General features: G+C 39.4%; 1 protein-coding gene across 12 annotated transcripts in view; it reads left to right on the forward strand.

Moving 5' to 3' along the window:
- The first annotated feature begins 407 nt into the window (after positions 1–407).
- TDRD3 (tudor domain containing 3) overlaps positions 408–23,010 on the forward strand; it is a 181,991-nt gene continuing 159,388 nt past the window's right edge. For 5 of the 12 annotated variants that reach the window (XM_058437958.1, XM_058437961.1, XM_058437962.1 and 2 more), the window contains exon 1: positions 6,588–6,694. In XM_058437958.1, coding sequence (XP_058293941.1) covers positions 6,624–6,694 — 71 coding nt within the window. In that variant the 5' untranslated portion in view covers positions 6,588–6,623. Of the gene's footprint in view, positions 903–1,014; positions 1,302–6,587; positions 6,699–23,010 lie in introns of those variants that run through there. The other 7 variants (XM_058437965.1, XM_058437964.1, XM_058437959.1 and 4 more) reach the window with 6 other exon arrangements.

Raw genomic sequence — 23,010 nt, forward strand, 5'->3', positions numbered from 1 at the left:
CTCTGCCCAGTTCCGCAGTCTCTGCTCCAAGTCTGTTTTTGATGATGCCCTTAGAAGCAGCAGCAGCGGCAAGCGGCGGAGATAGGGGTTAAGTTCCTAACAGTCTTCTTCCCCTGACCTGGCAGATGGGGACAGTGCCCCTTAGAAGCCTCTTTCCCCGCCCTACGGGAGGGACGCCGCAGAAGTGAAAGACCAAGAAGGTGGAGCAAACTTTTAGGGAGCGCCTCTTCGGCCCGCGTACCCTTCCGCCTGTTCCTCTCTGATTGGCCAGCGTGAGTCACGGACGCCCAATCGCGCGGCAGCGTCCGCCGTGCCGCTCGGCGACGGCGGCGCGCATGCCCACTCAGGGACCCACCCCGCGCTCCAGCCCTCTAGAGCGCGGGCGAAGGGCACCGGCGGGGAAGCGGCTGCGGTTGCTGCATCTGGCAGTACAGAGCCAAGGTGGCAGGGCCGCGCTGGGACACGGATGGTCCCAGGGGGAGGGCAACAGGAAAAACAAGCACTGACACAACTGCCCTATTTCCCCATATCCCCTAAGAGCCGGTTTTCTTGGGCTGACCAGTCATTTTCACTGTAGTGTCCGACTTGGGCAACTCGATCTGCCCGCGGGGACTCAAAAAAGCCTGAGGTGCACTTTTTCTTTGCGTCCGGGCGGACCAAAAGGAGAGGTGAAGGAAACGAGTCTTTATAAGAAAGTACACTTTTGTGCAGAATGGGCTGGGGACACCTCTGAGTTTTGCTGCCCGCAACGTGACCTTTTTAGCGCCGTCCTGGACGCGCTCCCTCGCAGCCAACCCGTCAGTCTCCTCAGGCCTCATCCTGCCCTCTCTGAGGTGGCCGCCTGTGGGCGCTGCAAACGCCACACTTTTGCTCTACGAAGAACCTCCTCGCGACTTACCAAGGTGTGCAACTCAGAAAAGTGCCCCCCAAAACAAGTAAAAGCCTTCGGGGAAGAGGCAAAGTCCCTGAGCCGTCCTGACTCCAGCCGCCAGCCAGTGTTTGGTGGATCAGATCCCGGAGCTCCGCAGCCTGGGAACCCCACACCAGGCCGGCCCCTACGGCCGCTCAGAAAACGCGGCGAGCGGAACCCGCACGCGGAAGCGCCGTCCGCACTGAGCATGCCCAGTTGCAGAGCCGACCAGAGGAGTTTTTTCTTTTCTTTTCTTTTTTTTTTTTTTTTTTTTAGGGGGGGTCTCAAGTAGGAGGCCTCCCCACCACCCCCACCCCAGCCCCCCACCACCCCCGGCCTAAGCAGCTACCATGGCCCAGGTGGCCGACGCGGCGTTGTCCCAGGCGGGTTGGTAAGTGGCGAGTCCCGCCGGCTGCCGGGCCGCGGGCGCGGGCCGGGGCCCCAAGGAGGTTGGGTTGGGGGCGGCGGGGTACGTGTCGGGGTAGGCGGAGGCTGCCGTCCGTCCCCGGCCTCTCCCCGGGCCCTCCGGGCCGGCTCCGCCCCCGGCGCCACGCGGAGCCCTGCGAGTCCCCCTAGGTCCCCTTGAGGCGGCGGCCTGGGCCCCGGGCGGCGGGCGGCGGGCCTGGGGAGAGGCCGGGGGCCGCGAGCCGGGCGAGTGGCGGCCCAGACCCCGAGAGAGCGGAGCGCCGGGGAGGACCTGCAGTGCCGTCCGCGCCGCTGCTCCGGGGAGGGGGTGTTTCTGCGGCGGGATCAGGGGAGGCGAGGGCTGGGAACGACGTGCGGCGGAGAGGGACGAGCGCGGCCGGAGACCGCGGGCCCATAGGAAGTTGAGGGCAGAGCAGAGCACGGCCCGCGCTGCGGCCGGAGCCGCCTCTTCTTGCCCCTTATTTCAAAGTACAGTGTGGACCAGTGTGAAGCTGCCCTCCGCGGCACACACACAACTTCTGGAGCTAAGAATGACCACATTGTCAACTCGTGGGGGTGCTCAGTAGAACTTTTCTTGAAAGGATGGTGTTCTAAGAGGCCTTTCGTGTCAAGATTTTCAGGATTTGAAAGTAATACAAAATTATGCGAAATTAGGCAGTTTCTGGAATTGCGGCCATTACGGTTGTAATCATCCCGTTTAATTCAGTAACGCTTTTCCCAGGCTTGCACAGGCACATTCTGGGAAGAAGGGTAGGAACGGGGATGAAAAAGATGTGCCTCGGCTCTCTGCAATTACTGCTTTAGAAGAAAGAGTGAGGCATTAAAAGACCAAACAAAACCAGGCGGAATAGTGATAAACCGTACGTACAGAGGAACAGATGAGTGCACTGTGGAATGGGAGGGAGAGTTAATTTCCTAAAGTGGACTTGAAAAGATGGTAAGGAAAAGGCTTTCTAGCACAGAGCTGCTGGAGATGTGACAGGGAAGTGCTTATTGTTTTGCAGAACCTACACAAGATCTATATGGTTCGTGAAAGATGTGGATTTGATTTTGTGAATAAAGTTTTTAATCAGTGGAGGGATATAGTCACAACTGTGCTTTGAAGAAGCCCCTCCTGGTTTTAAAGGCACTTGTGTTATTATTATACACCCCATTTTACAGGTGAGGAGACTGAGGCAAAGAGCTGTTAAGTAACTTTCCCAAAATGACATAGCTAGAAAGTGGTGGAGTTGAATGTTAAGCACAGAGGGCCTGGTTCTGGGCCTGGTTCCTTTAACTCTTATGCATTATTGTTCTTATAGTTTTTTCGCAGAACAGCATTGGCTTAAAAGATTGTAGAGTTAAAAACTCACTGTTTTCAGTTTTGTTTTTGTTCGATAGAAATCTCTTCTTTTAGTTTTTTTACCCACAAAGGTGTCCTGAATAATCTTGGATCGCTCCTTCATTTGCCTTTCTCCCCATTTCTCATTAGATTGAGCGTTGATCCTTCACACTAGTAATATTTTCATTTACAGACTCAGTATTTTACTGCTTTCCAACATGACCCCGCCTCTTTTGGAAAGATTAGTCTCATTTTTTAGGTCCCGAACACATGTTGACTTTGTTTTCTCTGGTTTGTTCTGCTCTTCCAGGGCAGGGAACTGAGTCTTATTTTTCTCCTTATCTGGATTGTCAAGAAGTGCACCAGATTGTAGGTTCTCTGTAAAGTCTAATACAGTTGACCTTGGAATGCCCCTGCCAGTCAGAATTCTTTGGGCAGGGCCTCTGCAGAAGCTTAGGTAGAGTCCCACCCTGCTTTGTTATATTGTTATAAGTCTTCAGCAATGTTATATTGTAGTATTTGCTACTTTGTATTGCAACTTAACTGTTTCTGTTTCTCCCACCTGTCTGTGCTGCTTCTGTATGGCAGTGACTCATAAAGGCAGTAGTAATCTGCGGGGCTAATAAGACTATCTTTCTAGGAATTGTGAGTTTCATGTAATTCCTGCTAGGTCTTGAACAGACTAGGCATGAGGATCTCCTAGGCTTTCAGGTGGCTTCTACTAGGTCTTTAATTGGGGACTTACTATGTTAAAATTTAGAATCACAAAGGTTTAAAGGCAGAAAAGAGCACTGGAAGGAAAATTTCTGACTAAAGAGCTTTCACCAACTCATTTTAGTTCTTACATCCTGAGTTTGCTCTTACACTGGGGGTTCTCTGTTACTGTCACTGACAAATCATTTTTCTTAGTATTCAAATCTATGTACTTAGTTACTTGTAGAAGCTAAAAAGAAGTAGATGCTAAAACATGGAAACACGATTGTTAAATCTGTTCTATAGGCTTCACCTAAAATAGCAGATTAGGGAAATATTTAGTGCTGAAAAGTTTACAACTCTGAAAATGTGATCTTCAGGGGGGTACAGAAGATCTATGTAGACCAATCTGTTCAAGTTTACATTATTTTTAAGTGCAGTTTTTTTCCTTCTTGAGGTTTTAATCTTCATTAGAACCCCTATAAAAAATCAATATTTTAAAATATAACTTCAAAAGTAGCTACCTGGTGGACTTATAATAATTTTTGTTCTTCAATGGCCAGTAGCACACAAACTATTAGATTTTGCTGATTTGAACTTAAATGTTCCAGGGCTTTCTACAGAGTAGTGATTATGTTTAAATAATGCACTAAATGGTACCTTGTAAGGCTTAATTATATGCATGGAATAACTTCATGGGGAGAAGAAATTTGACTCTGAATTTATCTAGATAACAATTTTACTCACTCTGCATTTTTGTTTTCTCTCTTCAGAGATTCATTCTCCTTTAGCATGATATCCCTGATCACTGTGAGAGGAAATATAAAATTCTACCCACAGGAGAAAGCTTCAAAAAGTTGATCTCTGGACATTTTGAATTTTTCTCTTCCATCTCCATCCTTTGTTTGTTTGTTTTTAACAGAAACCTGTCACGGGGTACCTAATCAGTTGTGTTTTTGTTTTTGAAAAGGTATCTTCTGGCTGGGCATGGTGGTGGCTCATGCCTGTAATCCCAGCACTTTGGGAGGCTAAGGCGGGTGGTCAGGAGTTGGAGACCAGCCTGGCAAAAATGGTGAAACCCCGTCTCTACTAAAAATACAAAAAATTTAGCCGGGTGTGGTGGCAGGCTCCTGTAATCCCAGCTACTTGGTGAGGCTGAGGCAGGAGAATCGCTTGAACCCAGGAGGTGGAGGTTGCAGTGAGTCGAGATCGCACCATTGCACTCCATCCTGGGCGACAGAGCAAGATTCTGTCTCAAAAAAAAAAAAAAAAAAAAAAAAGTATCTTCCATGGAATTAGCGTTGCATAGCTTAACTCTCTCTTTGTGCATATGAAGAAACTGAAGCATAGAGTTTCAGTAATTTGCTCAGAGTTATAAATGGCAGAACCAAGAATAGAGCCCAGATGTCTAGAATAAAGATTTAGTACTCATTTCCACCAAAAATTAACAGAAGTGACCGCATCTAATTTACATTATTGATCAAAAGTAACACATTTAAAAATTGAAAATTGAGTTGAAGTATTTTGTGGTGTGTAAATTTACTTTCCTAGTCCAGGAAAGATAAAGGGCTTATTCTGAGGGGTGATCCTATTAGAATCAAATAAATCTTTGCCTTGCAGTGAATCATCTAATTGCATACTAGGCTTATCTGAAAATCTGGTAAATTCTGTATTTTTGGGGGTTTAAGAATACAGTTGGCCCTCCATATCTGTGGGTTCCGCATCCTTGGATTCAACCAGTCACAGATCTAAAATATTTGGAAAAATAAAAAAATAAAATAAAAATAACAATACAACAACAAAAATAATATGAATAAAAAATAAAATATAACTGTTTACGTAGCATTTATACTGTATTAGGTATTTTAAGTAGTCTAGAGATGATTTCAAGTATACAGGAGGATATGTGTAGGTTATATGCAAATACTACACTACACTATTTTGTGTCAGGGACTTGAGCATCAGTAGACTTTGTTATCTGTAGGGACCCTGGGATCAATCCCTTATGGATACTGAGGGATGACTGTATCTGAAAAAGTGGGACACTGTATTGTGTGTCTTTGCTTCTTTTACCCAGTAGTTTGAGTTGAAGACCCTTTAAGATAGCATATGAAATAGCATTTCCATTTTGTTCTGAAAGAACATGTAGTCTTAGGAAAACCAGTTTTCTAACACCCAAGGGTTAGCCGTGGAGTACTCCAGGTTTTGTTTTGTTTGTTTCTTTTGAGGGCAGAGATGGGATGGAGAGGATAAGCAGAGGTCTCCTTCTTACCTCTTGAATTTCACTTTCCCCTTTGGGGTTATCTCCGTTTGATTATTGGTGCTATCACCATGCTGACATCCTCTGGCCCAAGTGCGTACATAACTCCTTTCCCTTCATTTCACCTTTGAACAACTAAGAAAGGCTACAGCTTATTAAGGTCTTTATCAAAATGTAGAACCGGAAAACAACCATGGGATAAATAGAAAAAAATAGAGGCATAATGACAGTATAGGTTCTAAAGTGATTATTGCACTCTTGTATTCAAGGGCCTACTCTATTCCACATTACTTTGAAGATAGCTACTACAAAGATGTGGAACAACTTCAGGATATTTTGCTGGAATTTCTAATTCCTAGTTTTTGACCTGTCCACAGATGAAGGGCTTCTTTTCACATTCCGTTACATAGAGGCTTCTTCTCAAACACATTAATGATCATGACTAAGAAATTCAGATGCCCAGCCTACAGCCACTGCTGTGCCTTTGTTTATTTGGTTCTAGTTTTCTTAGAGACACACCTTTTTTCCAGGAGATTGCTGGTGAATGATCTCACTCTTCAGATGAGAAACATTGTGTAGCAGCATCAGTACAACCTCTGCAGTAGCAGCAATGTAATTATACCTTCTTATACTAGTGGTAATAAACATAAAATATGAGTTTATGCATATAATAAGAGGGTATTAGAAGTTTTGCTCCCTCACCATTCCAGTACATCTCTTAGAAATAGGTAAATATTTGTAGAGAGTATTGGTAGTTCTTTATAAGGTTTAATATTAAGTGCAGGGTTTTTAAAATCTAGAATTATGATATACCTTTAATTACCATACTTCATGGCCTTTAAAGTAAGTCACATGTACAAGACAGGCAGATGTAAATAGCTTGGTATACTCTTTTGGAAAGGATTCGAATCATTAAAACACTTTTTTAGATGCTGAAGAACATTAGAGGAAACCAATTGCTTTTTTTTTTTTTTGAGACGGAGTTTCACTCTTGTTGCCCAGGCTAGAGTGCAATGGTACCATCTTGGTTCATCGCAACCTCCACCTCCCAGGTTCAAGCGATTCTCCTGCCTCAGCCTCCCAAGTAGGTAGGATTACAGGCATGCACCACCACGCCTGGCTAGCCAATTGCTTTTTAATCAGATTTTAGTGGAACTTATTGGAGACATCCTTCTATTTTGAAATATTTTCTATTTCTTTAATGAACATTTGTAACTATCTCTTTGGCTTATATTGTTTGTGAAATTAAAATATTCAAAGGTAATAAGCCTTGTTGAGTTTCTGTCTCAAAATAGGTTACATATTGTTTTACAGCTTCTACTGATACTGTAAACTGTGAAAAATGACTGGATATTCTGTTAAACTGTGCAAGCGTTCAGGTTTCAAGGTGCTGTTTGCAGTGATTTTTTTTTTTTGGTGACTAACCTATAAATCTAGTTTCAACTGCCTGTAGACTTGACTGCCTTAAGCATAAAGGGGGTATAAAAAGAAACTTGCTACCTCAGCAGGTTGAAAATAATTTTCTCCTTTCATACAGCAGCATTTGCTAAATCAACTAAAATTGCATAGTAACATTTAAAGAACCATAAAAATATGACTATATCAACTTTTTTGGCTTATGTTTTCTCCTTTTGACAAAAGAATATTGGCATTTTGACTTTTCATGTTTCAGTTAAGTGCCATCAATCTAGAAATTCATTCTTTCTGAAAGGTCTAGGATATAGAAGTAGCTGAAGAACAGTAATGCCAGATAAATTTTGGAAGAAGAATGCTGAATGCCCAGAAGTTTTAATGTAAAAATTTGAGAAACACTTGTGAAGTCATAGCACAACAAAGAAAAGCAAACAAGATGGGGCAAAAATGTATGGTAATAATGTAAAGTATTAAGAAGGGTGTGAAATCAAAGACACTGATAGCAGAAAAGAAACAGGTTGGTGATGGACAAAAGGAGGAAAGAACTGCATGGTGCTCTAGGGCTAGACAGAGAGCCTATATGTACCATAGCGCTGGAACCCCGATGGGTTTCACATCTCTATTGGATGAATGTGAATGTGTGTATGTACTTCTCACATGTAGTACAATTTTATGGCCTTAAAAGTAGAGACAAATAGCAGTATAGTGCTCTTGAATTATAATATCTTTACAATAATAAGTAAGGCATATACAGAGAGATATGTAACTCTATACAATAATATGTGCACTGAAATACATTTAATAAATATTTATACCTCCTGTATACAAAGCACTGTGTTGCTGAGCTATGATGTACAAGACAGGCAGAATTTAAACATGATATACACTGTTATTTTACTTGCAAGATTTTGTTGAAACACATCTGAGAGCAATTAACCCAGACTTGGGAAGGTTGGAAGCCTTTCCGGTACTGATGATGTATAAGCAAGGTTTTTGTATATGTCTTCTTTAAATATCATGTCTTGTGCTCTTTGGCTAAGGAAAAAACAAGGCACTGTATATGTTTTCTTTAAATATTGTGTCTTCTGATATTTGGCTAAGGAAAAAAACAAGGCACATTCATCAATGCACTTATTCAACAAATAATTCGTTTTTGTTGTTGTTGTTGGTTTGTTTGCTTTTTGAGACAGAGTCTTACTCTGTTGCCCAGGCTAGAGTGCAGTGGCATGATCTTGGCTCACTGTAACCTCCACCTCCCAGGTTCAAGAGATTCTCCTGCCTCAGCCTCCTGAGTAGCTGGGATTACAGGTGCCCACCACCACACCCAGCTAATTTTTGTATTCTTAGTTGATGTGGTTTGGTTCTGCGTCCTCACCCAGATCTCATTTTGTAGCTCCCATAATTCCCACATGTCGTGGGAAGGACCTGGTGGGAGATGATTGAATTATGGGGACGGGTCTTTCCCATGCTGTTCTCGTGATAGTGAATGGGTCTCACAAGATCTGATGGTTTTAAAAACGGGAGTTGCCCTGCACAACTCTCTTTTTGCCTGCTGCCATTCACATAAGATGTGACTTGCCCCTCTTTGCCATCTGCCATGATTGTGAGGCCTCCCCAGCCATGTGGAACTGTTAAGTCCAATAAATGTCTTTCTTTTGTAAATTGCCCGGTCTCAGGTATGTCTTTATCAGCAACATGAAAAAGGACTATTAGAGACAGGGTTTCACCATGTTGGCCAGGCTGGTCTTGAACTCCTGACCTCAAGTGATCTACCTGTCCCGGCCTCCCAGAGTCCTGGGATTAGAGATGTGAACCACAGTGTCCAGCCTCAACAAATAATTCTTAAACACCATATTGTGGCAGGCACTTTCTTAGTATAGTCAGATATAGTCTTATAGAAAAAAAAAAACAACCATTAATTACGTATTCAAACATGCTGCATCTATAAAAAATACTAGAGAGGAGAAGAGACATCATTCAGAGTGCATGTACTAAGGGGGAATTAGCCTTTTCATGGTGGTCAGAGAATAGCAGAATTACTGAAGGAGAATTAGTCTTTTCATGGTGGTCAGAGAATGCTACCCTGAGATCTGGAGAATGAGTGGTAACTGACTAAGTAAGGAGAGCACAGCATCTGCAAAAGTCATGGAGCACTAGGGAGCATGGTGAATACAAACATCTGAAGGACCTGGGTGGCTAGAGGGCAAGACCAGAGGGACAGTGTAGTGAGATGGAATTAGGAGCTACTTAGGGACAGGTCACATAGCTTGGACCTTGTTGGCCGTGTTAGGATTTATTTTTATTTTGAAGGCAATAGGAATCAATTGAATAGTTTTAATCATGATGTGAGGATTATGGTGGGGATAACATCATGGTTTTGAAGTATCCTTGGACTGAAGAAAATGGAGCTGGGCAGGACTATGAAATAGATGGTGATGGTTGAGATAGAGAGCAGCAGATCGACTTGACAGATATTTGGAAGGTAAATGGACAGGACTTTTTGATGAATTGGACATGAATGTGACACAGGAGTTGTCACAGGCTTGATTTCTAGGTTTTGGGCTTGTATCCTCAAATCAATTACAATTCAGTTAGATAGGGACTCTTAGAAGATGGTCACATTTTTGGGGGTTAGGTCATGAGTTAAGTTGGTCATTACTTGAGTGTGAGGTCCCTTTAAGTCATCTAAAATAAGATGTCAGGCATTAGGAAATACCAGTCTCGCACTCAGAATAGAAGACTGGGCTAGAGATAAATTTGGAGTCATTCCAGTATAGGTGCTGATTGAAATGGTGCATGGATAAGATCATCTAAGCCTGCAGCTGTCCGGTATGGTGGACATTAGACAAATATGGCTACTGATCACTTGAAATATGTCTAGTCTAAATTCAGATGTGCTATAAATGTAAAATACACACTGAATTTGGAAGACAGTACTAAAAATGAGTGTAAGGATCTCAGTAATTTTTATATTGATCATACTTTAAAATATATTTTGTTAAAATAATTATTAAATTAATTTCACCTGTTTTTACTTTTTAAAATATGGCTACAAGACAATTTAAAATTACATATATGGATATTATGTTTGTTGGACAGTACTGATGTAAGAACCAAGCTTTGAGTAAGAGGCTAGGTTCAAGTACTGAGAAATTTTAGCATTTTTAGAGAATTAGCCTTTAAGGAGCTGCTAGTTAGGGGAAAAAGCTTTAGAATGCATTATAAAGTCATTGAGTTTTCTAAGAACAGAAAATGGACATATCTTTTGGAGTTCTTTGATAAGACTATTTGATATGGTCAGTATTAGTTTATTGACTTGCTGATATTGGACACTCAGAGCACCTTTTAAAACATTCTTTATAAATTTAGATATCTGAAAGTCTTTTAAAAAATTCCCCACAATCTTTCCCCAAATTCTTCTAAATATATAAAATACAAATAAAATTTAGCTGCAGCTTTTCAGAAGGCAGTCTGTCATGGATATTACATGAAGATGTTAAGAAAAAAAAATTTCATATTACTAAATTTCTAAGTGGGACCATGAAGAGTTTGAAAATTAATAAAGGTGGATTATGTAAAATACCTAATGTGAAACAATAAATGTAAGTATTGACGGAAAAACTTGCTAAATAAATTAAGCCAGTATTTTATAATGAATTTGGAATTGACTCAGTTCAAGCTTTGTTTTGAGAGAGAAATAGGGACATATGTTAAGTTTAGGTGTCCATAATGTTGATAGTTTGATTGATGCCGTATGACTTTGTAAGCTTCTGTAAGGGAAAGATGAAGTCTTTTCATATTTTTGTAGTATTCCAAGCATTTAGCAGGATGTAAGGTGCACAGTAGACACTTAAATACTTGTGGAATGAATGTTACTCTCATCTTAGTTGGTCTTGGCATCATTCATCATTTTGCTTTTGTGTCTTCAAGGGACATGAAACTTCAAGCTTTTTGTAGAGTAGAAAATTGTTATTTCTGAAATGAATGTTGTGAAATTTAAACAAAGTGTTATGAAAAATGTGATCTCCTCAGAAATGCAGGAAATAGCCTGTTATAGAAAGCTTTCTCTATTTGTTGATATTTTCTACCTTGTTTATAGAATTCAACTGTTAAGAGATATAACTAGTGATAATGAAGATAATACACTTAAAGGTATATGTTTATATTTAGTTAGAAGAAAATTTTGAAATATGTTGATAACATTTCTTTGCCTGAGACAATCAACAGTCTCTTTAAGGTCTTTGAAATGTTCTCTCTCAAGGTAATATTAGTAGAAACTGTTTTCAGAACTATTTCTTTCACATTTGATGTTTTATGAGATAGCGACAAATTCTTTTCTTTTTGATATTTCAGAATTGCTTATAGCTTAGTACTTCAGTGATATGGTGTGGCTGTGTCCCCACCCAAATCTCAACTTGAATTGTTTCTCCCAGAATTCCCATGTGTTGTGGGAGGGACCCAGCGGGAGGTAATTGAATCATGGGGGCTGGTCTTTCCCATGCTATTCTTGTGATAGTGAATAAGTCTTGTGAGATCTGATGGGTTTTTCAGGGGTTTCCGCTTTTGTTTCTTCCTCATTTTCTTTTGCTGCCACCATGTAAGAAGTGCCTTTCACTTCCAGCCACGATTCTGAGGCCTCCCCACCTATGTGGAACTGTAAGTCCAAATAAGTCTCAGGAGGTCTGAAGGGTTTATCAGGGTTTCCACTTTTGCTTCTTCCACATTTTCTCTTGCCAATGCCATGTAAAAAGTGCCTTTCACCTCCCGCCATGATTCTGAGGCCTCCCCAGCCATGTGGAACTGTAAGTCCAATTAAACCTCTTTTTCTTCCCAGTCCCAGGTATGTCTTTATCAGCAGGATGAAAAAGAACTAATATAGTAAATTAGTACCAGTAGAGTGGGGCATTGCTGAAAAAATACCCAAAAATGTGGAAGCAGCTTTGGAACTGGGTAACAGGCAGAGGTTGGAACAGTTTGGAGGGCTCAGAAGAAGACAGGAAGATGTGGGAAAGTTTGGAACTTCCTAGAGACTTGTTGAATAGCTTTGCCCAAAATGCTGATAGTGATATGAACAATAAGATCCAGGCTGAGGTGGTCTCAGATGGAGATGAGGAACTTGTTGGGAACTGGGTGACTCTTGTTATGTTTTAACAAGGAGACTGGCAGCATTTTGCCCCTGCCCTAGAGATTTGTGGAACTTTGCACTTGAGAGAGATGATTTAAGGTGTCTAGCAGAAGAAGTTTCTAAGCAGCAGAGCATTCAAAATGTGACTTGGGTGCTGTTAAAAGCATTCTGTTTTAAAAGGGAAATGGCACAAAAGTTTGAAAAATTTGCAGCATGACTATGTGATAGAAAAGAAAAACCCATTTTCTAGGGAGAAATTCAAGCCAGCTGCAGAAATTTGCATAAGTAGCAAGGATCCTAATGTTAAACCCCAAGACCATGGAGAAAATGTCTCTCCAGGTCATGTCAGAGATCTTCATAGTAGCCCCTCTCATCACAGGCCTGGAGGTCCAGGAGGAAAAAGTGGTTTCATGGGCTGGGCCCAGGGTCCCTGTGCTGTGTGTAGCCTAGGGACTTGGTGCCCTGTGTCCCAGCCACTCCAGCCTTGGCTGAAAGGGGCCAACATACAGCTTGGGCTGTGGCTTCAGAGGTTGGAAGCCCCAAGCCTTGGCAGCTTCCATGTGGTGTTGAGCCTGTGGGGGCACAAAGTCAATAATTGAGGTTTGAGAATCTCCACCTAGATTGCAGAGGATGTATGGAAATGCCTGGATGCCCAGGCAAAAGTTTGCTGCTGGGATAGAGCCCTCATGGAGAACCTCTGTTAGGGCAGTGCAGGAGGGAAATGTGGGGTTGGAGCCCCCACACAGAGTCCCTACTGGGGCACTGCCTAGTAGAGCTGTGAGAAGAAGACCACCGTCCTCCAGACTTCAGAATGGTAGATCCACTGACAGCTTGCACCATGCGCCTGAAAGCTGTAGACATTCAATGCCAGCCTGTGAAAGCAGCTGGGAGGGAGGCTGTACCCTGCAAAGCCACAAGGGTGGAGCTGTCCAAGACCATAGGAACCCACCTCTTGCATCAGTGTGACCTGGATGTGAGACCTGAGACCTGGAGTCAAAAGAGATGATTTTGGAGCTTTAAAATTTGACTGTCCCACTGGATTTCAGACTTGCATGGGCCCTGTAACCCCCTTGTTTTGGCCACCCTCACCCATTTGGAACAGCTGTATTTACCCAATACCTGTACCCTCATTGTCTCTAGGAAGTAACTAGCTTGCTTTTGATTGTACAGGCTCATAGGTGGAAGGGACTTGCCTTATCTCAGATGAGACTTTGGACTGTGGACTTTGGGTTAATGCTGAAATAGTTAAGACTTTGGTAGACTGTTGGGAAGGCATGATTGGTTTTGAGATTTTGAATCATTTTGAGATGATTGAGATTTGGAGGGGCCAGGGATGGAATGATACGGTTTGGCTGTGTCTCCACCCAAACCTCTACTTGAATTGTATCTCCCAGAATTCCCACATGTTGTGGGAGGGACCCAGGGGGAGGTAATTGAATCATGGGGGCTGGTCTTTCCCGTGCTAGTCTCATGATAGTGAATAAGTCTCACAAGATCTGATGGGTTTGTCAAGGGTTTCTGCTTTTGCTTCTTCCTCATTTTTCTCTTGCCACCGCCATGAAAGAAGTGCCTTTCACCTCCCGTCATGATTCTGAGGCCTTCTCAGCCATGTGGAACTGTAAGTCCTGTTAAACCTCTTTTTCTTTCTAGTCTTGGGTATGCCTTTATCAGTAGCATGAAAATGGTCTAGTACATTCAGTTAGAAAGGAGTTAAGATGATGAGATTATATTTCATTCTAGGGCCTTTAATGAGGCAAAGAAGTAGGAATCTAGGTATTTTGCAGTCTAAGTTGTCATAGAGTTCAAGTCCACTGGGGTTTTACCTGAGGACTCTGCTAAACAGAGTTTACTCTTTTGTTATCTTGCAATTATGAGCACCAAAAAGGACATGTATGTGTTACTGTAAGGACATAAAGCATGTAAAATGGGCTCCTCAGTATCCTTGCTCAGTTCACTGTACTCAGAATGGCAAGTACTGGCAACCCTTTGTGTCTGTGCTGAGAGCGCAAGTTGATACTCAGGGGCCTCTACTCCTAGGAATTGACCACGATCTTTTCTCTAGGCTGCCTGCTGATTCCCTTAGTATGTTCTAATTTGAGTAATAATGAGATTTCTCAGGATCGTTTTGATTTGACTTCGTTCCTCAGTTTTGCTTCTTGGGGATGGACTGGGTAGGGTTAGTTCTCAGGCTACATGAGAATCTTCTTTGGTTGCTACATTTTGAAGTTGTACAAGAGCTGGATGTACCTTTTCCCTTATTTTGGTTGTTGCTGATAAATTTTTTGACTGCCTTTTCTGGTTGTGGATTTTTTGCTTTGGTTTTATGTTTTTTCCCTGTTTAATTACCCATTGATCAAAAGTCTTTATAAACATATTAATTAGATGTTTCCCTGGTAAAGTTGATACATAATGAAAGTTTTTATATGGGTATATTAAAAACATAATGGCTGTACAATACCATGAAATTTCAGTGACCATTTTTGTGCCTGTGTTTACATTGTTGTTAGTGCAAAATGACGACCCAAAATATTTAACTTTGTTAATAAACATATCTAGCTACTCTTTGCAACATAGACACCTGCCATAGTACTCATTAAATTTTCTACTAGTTATAAAGACTTATTTAGCTGTGATAGTTCACAATTAAAAGACACTCTCATATAATTAGATGTAGTTTCTTAACAAATTGAGAGTTTAACAAGTTGAATTAAAAATTAATGAAGAAAAGAGTGCAGTGTAGTGGTATATACTTTTACGGTTACAGGGTAATGAGAATGGACTTAATACTTTAATAATACATGACAGAAATTATGGTGTGCCTACTGAAGTTTGATTATCTTGGAAGTGCAACAGAGCCTTGACATTTTTACCAGTTTCTACTTATATGAATAAGCATTTACTTTGATATTATTTTAAGCAAAATGCAAAAGCAGATTAAATACAAAACTGGCCAGAGCTACATTTTTCTAATGCTTAAAAAAAATGCCCTGCCTTAATTAGGTTGAAGGCTAGGCTGATGTAAGAGAAGCCTGAAGAACATAGGTTTTTTTTTTGGTTTTTCTTTTTTTTTTTTTGGTCACAAAACAACCCAGAATAGTTAGACACTTCTGCTTTGTGCTGTCATTTAAGGACCCAGGTTCCTTTCATCTTATTGCTTTGATGTCCCCTCACCCCTTGCTACTGCAAGTGTGGTCCACAGACCAGCAGCATTGACATCACCTGGTAGCTTGTTAGAAGTGTAGAATCCAGCATCTTAATTTTAGTAAGATTCTTATTAAAGAATCTGATTGCACATTAAAGTGATTCTTTTGCACATTAAGGTTTGAGGAGCAGTACTCTAGGGTATTGTCATTGTCTTCATGGTCATAGCAGAGTAGCTGTCAAATTTGGGTTTCCCTAGCTGGAATGGGAAGAACAACAGAGAGCCATAGAGTCAGTTCCCTGAGGAAGAGACATCGGATCCTTGGTTTCTAAGAACTTTAATCTGACATCTACCTGAAAGGGATTCTGAGAACTGTGGCCTAGCTCAGTGATTCTCAAACAATCAACTAGTTAAATCTTATAAACTATAAAACCTTGTGGCAGTGTGAGATTGCTCCAAAAGTTTCTGTATATATCCAATCATGTGACAGTAACAGAGTTTGTGGATTGGCATTAATCCATGAACCACACTTGAAATAGGTCATATTTGACATATTTGAATTTTTCATTCAGTGATATTGTTCAGCTTACGGCAAATTTGAGTGAATTGGTGTGAGTAAATGAGGCTCTATTTTTTTGGCCTTTGATACTTTTTGATTTATTTACTTAATATTCTACTTTTTTAAAAATAGTATTTTTAGTGATAATCTCATGTTTGTAAGGACTTTTCAGCTTGCAAAGCCCTTTTCCCTACATTATATGGCATTCTATAATAATAGGTAGTATGGACTGTATTTGCTTATAAAAAGGGATTACAAGCCTTGTTGGTTTAATCATGCTGATAACTAGTATGACACATCAAGAAATGGATGCTTTTTTTATGAAGTGATGTCTTCTTTTTATGTATTTTGTAACTTATACTTTTAGTTATGAATTAATATTTGTTTGAATTGGTATTATGAAACTTATCTGGGCCATTATATTGGCCAACTGCTTGATTTTTTTTTTTTTATTATTCTTGCCTTGACATGTTTTCATGGAAAATAAAATTGAATTGGACTGTTGGTGGTCTTTTAAAATGGTTTACCTTATCACAGTAGCTTTCATTTCATGTGTAAATTAAATTGTTTATCATTATTTGTAATGCTTTAAGCAAAAGTATATGTAAAATGTGATTATAGATTTCTATATATGTAAGATATGTACTTTAAAAGTTGAAAAATAGGCTCATGTTTGACTGAATGTTTTTGTTATTTTCAACTTGCTTTTTGCTGTTACGGCCTGCCTGGTATTCCCTGCAGTATCCCTGTACCCCCAATTTTTTTTTTTGCCTAAGTAGCCAATATATATGAACTAACTTTATCGAAGTAACACTCTCACAGGCTATATAAGGTAATCTAAAATAGAGTAAAGGGCATCAACTTTTTCCAAAGGTGACACAAGATCCCAAGCTGTATGTTGGCCCCTTTCAGCCAAGGCTAGAGTGGCTGGGACACAGGGCACCAGGTCAACAGGAAGTTAGCATGTGAAAATGCTGCCAAGGAATGGGCCCAAAAGCTTGAATCACTTTGTGTTTGAAACTGAGATGTGTAAATTAAATGATTTCGAATAAACATTTATATTAGAATTAATTTATTAATCATAATTAATTAGAATTTCATCACAAAACTGAATTATTGTGAGAGATTACTGAGAAAAAGAAAATAGTTACAAAAACACTACCATGTACCTTTTATATTCAGTCAGATTTATGTCTGCTTGAGAAGCTGTATGGCTGGTGTTTACGAGCATGGGCTCTTGAAGGCCAGTTCTCCTGAGCTGAGATCAGTCCTGGTTCTGCCACAGATTAGCTATAACCTTGGGCACATTTCTTAACTGCTCATGTCTCAGTTTGCTTATCTATAAAATGGTGTCAATATTATACCTACTTCATAGTATTGTTAGGAGGATTAATAAGTTAATACACACAAAGTGCTTAGAATACTGCTTGGCATATGCTGAATGCCCAGTAAATACTTATGTTCTTGCTATTGTATGTCAAGACTGGACTCACTTAAATTAGTGTTGTCAGTTAAATACATTCATGTTACTTGCACACATGAATTTCTGATCTGTGTCACCTTTGGAAAAAGTTGATGCCCTTTACTCTATTTTAGATTACCTTATATAGCCTGTGAGAGTGTTACTTCGATAAAGATAAAATCTTTATATTTTATGGATTTTTAATCTCAAATATATATATATATATCATACCATTAGCATTTTATAATCTTATAAATATTAGTGTCTCAAATTAAAGATAAAAGGTGCAGGTAGATAGAACATTTCATATAACATTACATTATTTCACTTGTACAGGAAGAATAGAAATTTGAGAGAGGAAACTGTCAATATTCAGTCTCTCAATATGGACATGAACTTAAATCTCAACTGAAGGGAGGTATTTTCATATTCTTGTGGAAATGTTGCATTGTTATTAAGTATTTGCCTTATATTTTTATAAATAAGGATTTCACTTAAAGAGTAATGTGTTGCCCTCCTCAAAAATTAAATGTTTGGAACCAGTTTGTAAATTTATGAGACAATGTATGTTTTTTTTTTTTTTAAGTCCAAATACATTTTTTTTGAGAGAAGGACATGTCTTTTAAGTCTAGTTTTTGAAGAAAGAAAGATTATATAGCTTTATCCTAAGGAGCTGGCAGACTATGACCAGCGGGCCAAATCTGGCCTGCTACCAGTTTTTGTGAATAACATTTTAGTAGAACACAGCCAGAACCACTCATACACCTACTGTCTGTGGCTGCTTTTGTGCTACAGGAACAAAGAGTAGTTGTAACAGAAATCAAATATTGTAGGAAAGCCTGCAATATTTACTATCTGGCTCTTTACAGGAAAGGTTTGCCAATCTCTGCCCTAAGTAATTAGTAAAATAGATGTATTAATTCTTTATTACTTAGAAAAAACTGAAGTTGGAACAAGTAGTATATGCTACTGGTACCAGAATTTGTCAAAAATAACTTGCCAAGAAAACCACAATCCTTGTTCTTATCCTTATTTGTAGCGACTAGTATGAATGGGGCTGCCTCATAAATTAGTAAATCCTAACTATTTAATAGGAATGTGTCAGTATTTGCAGTGGGGGCTTTTTGTCAAACACAGAGTTATCAGGTGTTTTGAAATGGTCTACTAATTTTAGTAGAACTTTCCATTATATCTTAGGGCAGATAGAAATCCTTCATTGGTTTCAATTGAGCATTCCTATCACACTTGGACAACTTTTGGTTTCTGTAGAATACCTAGACAACAGTGTTTTTTTTTTTTCTGTTTTTGTTTTTAAAAAATAAAATCAGTACTGCTTAAACAGAGGGAAAAGAGTGAATATGAGGTTGAAAAACCTGTTAAAACACATCAGTCTTGAGTAAAATATAGGAGGAGTTTGTTCTTAGATATCAAAATATATTTGGTAGCCAATCATATTCAAATTAAACTGATTGGTCATCAGCATACTGATTATTTTATAAAAGAAATTGAACTTATGAAAAAAAAATTCATATGTCGATTTGACCAAGATTGATGTTTTATAACAGCGTTTAGGGAACTAGGCATGAAAGACCTAATGAGATCCTGTTTTACAATATTCATTGCCATTCTCATTCATATTTTTCCTTTTTAGATTTGTGTTCTGAAACTTTGAGAATTACCAATTCCACTCTGTGGACATCCATATTAACTGGGATCCAGTGCACAATTTTCATTTTTGACATTATTCTGATTATTATTTTATTATCTGATTATATTATTCTGATTGCGTTACTGTTTCATCAGAATCTTTACACTTCGTCCAACCACTTTGGTGTATCAGGACTATAATTAACATATTGGTAATAAGCAAACATACTCATTTAACAAATGTAAGCAGTAATAGGCAAATGCCATTATTGGGAAAACTAGGCCCTCAATGTTAGCTAACTAAACAGACCAATGCAATCTTTATAACTCATTCACACACTTAAAGAATATGAGAATTTTGAAGAGTACATTAATTTTTCTGTAAAACATGATTCATATCAAATTATAAGATGTATGCAAATAAAATTGCTTTCTTTTCTCAAATGAGCAAGCTTTGTACAGATGCCTTGATGGGTCTTCCGGGAACTATCATGTCCAGAGATTTATTGAGTTTTAAATAAGAGCCATGAAAAGATCAGATTTGCCAAGTTTACAAAGATAGTTCTGGCCTTTATTTCAAGGATAGGTGAAGAGATCAAGACTCAGGCAAAGACAATTTACAGAAAAACATTCTTTAGAGACAAACTCCATCAATATATCTTTTTCTTAAGGAAAATTAAGAAAGGGAGAACTCTGGTTGGCTGTCAGTGTCCTTGACTTGTCTCCTTCCCCTATTTAAAAATAGAATCAGTTAATAATGTTTGTTAGTGTTAATGTTGGACATTTTAAAATACCCTTTGCTTAAGAATTAATAACTTTGTTGGATGGCTCAAAAATTGTGTTTTGTAAGTTGATAAGATACTGATTTTAGATTTAACATGGTACAATATCAAATCATGGCAAAAATGATCCACTTTATGATTTCACTGACTCTTTTCAATAATTAAGGTTTCTCTAAGCGTAAAGCGTAAAGATTTTTAGAGGAAGATGTGGAAGTACTCATAATATAGTTCTTAGTCTAAATTTCTAACGAGATTTTTTTTTTAACTAAGGAAGTTTTAAGAACAGACTTACAAACAGTGATTATTGAAAGATGGTAATACTTGCTCTTACCTTTCCCATGATCAGTTGAGCTGATATGGTCAACTACTAATTCCATTCTCAGTGCTATTTCCAAAGCAGTATGTGAATGAAGCTGTATTTAAAACATTCATTTACCAAGTAGATATTTATTAAGCAAGACTTTTTTCTCCAAAATCTGAGTTTCCTTTTTTAAGAAAATATTTTATGAATGCCTTTTCTTGTTGTTGTAATGTTTAGCACATGTATGACTGTGTTCATGTGCATATTTGTTTGCATTGGTCTTAACACCTACTGTTTCTTTGGGCTGTCTGCTACAGTCTGGCTTGTGCTTCTTCCACACTGCTGAAATGCTTTTGCTAAAGTACCAGTGACCTTCCAGTTGTGAATTACCTTTCAGATTTTTCCTTACTGGCTCTGTTACTTTGAATGGTTTATGTCTATTTTGGAATTCACTGTTAAGACATTATAGTGTCTTAAAGTTCACTATTCCTTGTCTCCCCTAACACTGTTCTGTTCATCTTGTTCTTGTTCTCTTCATTCCTTTCTCATCATTCATTTGTTGTCTTTTTATGATATTCTTATCGTACCTTTCCCTGGAAGCTTTCTTAGTTTCCTTATTGGTACTAACAAAGTTCTATCTTTGGTCCACTTTCTTGTTCTTCTGACTTTAACTGATCAGTCTCTCTCTCTCTCTCTTTTTTTGAGTCCAGGTCTCATTCTGCTGCCCAGGCTGGAGTACAATGGCATAATCATAGCTCACTGCAGCCTCAATCTCCTTGGGTCAAGTGATAAACCCACCTCAGCCTTCCAAGTGCTAGGACTACAGGCACACACCACCCCACATGGCCAATTTTTTATTTTAGTAGAGATGGACTCTTGCTATGTTGTCCAGGCTGGTCTCAAACTCCTGGCCTCAAAGGGATTCTCCTGCCTCAGCCTCCCAAAGTGCTCGGATTACAGGTGTGAGCCACTGTACTTGACCCAGTCTCATTTGCTCTCATGATTTAAACTAATTTCTTTTTTTTTTTTTTGAGATGGAGTCTCACTCTGTTGCCCAGGCTGGAGGCTATCCCAGGTCACGGCAACCTTTGCCTCCTGGATTCAAGTGATTCTTTTGCCTCAGCCTCCCGAGTAGCTGGGATTACAGGCTCCTGCCACGATGACCAGCTAATTTTTGTATTTTTAGTAGAGATGGGCTTTCACCATGTTGGCCAGGCTAGTCTTGAACTCCTGACTTCAGGTGATCCACCCGCCTCAGCCTCCCAAAGTGTTGGGATTACAGGTGTGAGCCGCCACACCCGGCCGATTTAAACTAATTTCTATATACTGATGATTCCTAAATCTTCCTGGGCCTGAACTTCAAAATACAGCCTTATATATGAAATACTCTGCACAATTCTAACTAGGTATCCCAGGGGCACCTTGAACTCCTCATGCCTCACACCGTACTTCTCTTCCCCTCCATCTCCCAAGTTCTTCTTCTCTTTACACTCTTGTTTTAGAGGTGGTACACTCATCTCACCATTCATGAGTCATTTTTTTCTTTTTCCTATTCACTCATATTTAAATTAAGAATCAGACCTGCCAGTTTTACCTTCTAAGTATTTTTCTACTTCAGGCCTTTATTCTTGAGAGTAGCCTCCTGATTGGTCTTCTTGCTTACTGTCTCAAATCTGTCTTTTCTGTAAGTGTTAGAATGAGTTATCTACAAAGGCTGTCTAATCTTTAGATCTTTTGTCACCTACAGGATGAAGTCTGTCTTACAAAGGTATGCATAGCCTCTTGTTTCTTTGTGGCATCCATTTTTGCTCCTACCTCTCTAGTAGTTTATGCTCTAACAAGACCAACTTGCTTGTGGGTCTCTTATATACATGGTATTTTATGTCCTGCCACTGTACCATTTCTGATCTTGTCCTTTCTGCTTGGATGTTTTTCTCCATTTAAGTTAGTTAATTCTTGTCGATCATTTTAAAACATAGCTGTCATCTGTTATAAGACGTCTTCCCTGATAGAAAGTAGGTACCCTTCTTCTGAGGTCCTTTAACATTCTGTCTCTAGCTCATTGTGCTATAATTGTTTATATGTTTGTCTCCTCAAGTAAACCAAGCTTCACTGGGACTAAACTTATTTGAGGTCAGTACCATGGTTTTTTCATCTTTGAATTATTGGGACTAGTACAGTGTCTGCCACAGAGTAGATAGAGACTCAACAAATGTTTATTGAAGAAATAGACTGAATGGACTTGTCTTTTTAAATCGCAGCACAATTAATATACATTAAAATGCACAGCTCTTAAGTGTTTAGCATGATAGGTTTTGATAGTTGTGTACGTTTAGGTAACCCCCATTCTAAATGTGATATAGAATGTTTTCATCACCCAAGAAAGTTTTCTCCTGCTCTGTTCTTTCTGTGCCCACAGATAGTCTTTTTCTGACATCTGGCATTGTTGATTCACTATCTTGTAACTGGATATTATAAAAATGGAAACCTTATTTCTTCTGACATCTTAGAAGTATAATGCTTTTGAGATTCATTCATATTCTTGTCTGTATTGGTAGTTCATTTTTTATTGTTGAGTAGTAGTTCATGTTTGAGTATACCATAATTTGTTTGGTCATTCTCCTTTTGATGGACAATAACCAGTTTTTGGTTATTATGAATAAGGCTTGGAGCATTAATTTATAAGTATTTTTTGTGGACATATGTTTTCATTTCTCTTAGAGGATATCTAGGAGTGAAATTGCTGGGCCATAGGGCAGATTTTTGTTTAACTTTATAGGAAACAGCCAAACGTTTATTTCCAAAGTAGGTGTGACATTTTATACTCCAACCAACAGTTTATGAGAGATCTGGTTTCTCCACTTCCTCACCAGTATTCTGTTTTCAGTCCTTTTGATTTTAGCCATTCATGCTGGTGTGAAATGGTATCTCATTGTGGTTTTAATGTGTATTTTCTTGATGACTAAAGA

The sequence above is a fragment of the Hylobates moloch genome, unplaced genomic scaffold (genome assembly GCF_009828535.3).
Source record: "Hylobates moloch isolate HMO894 unplaced genomic scaffold, HMol_V3 SCAFFOLD_4, whole genome shotgun sequence".
NCBI lineage: Eukaryota > Metazoa > Chordata > Mammalia > Primates > Hylobatidae > Hylobates > Hylobates moloch.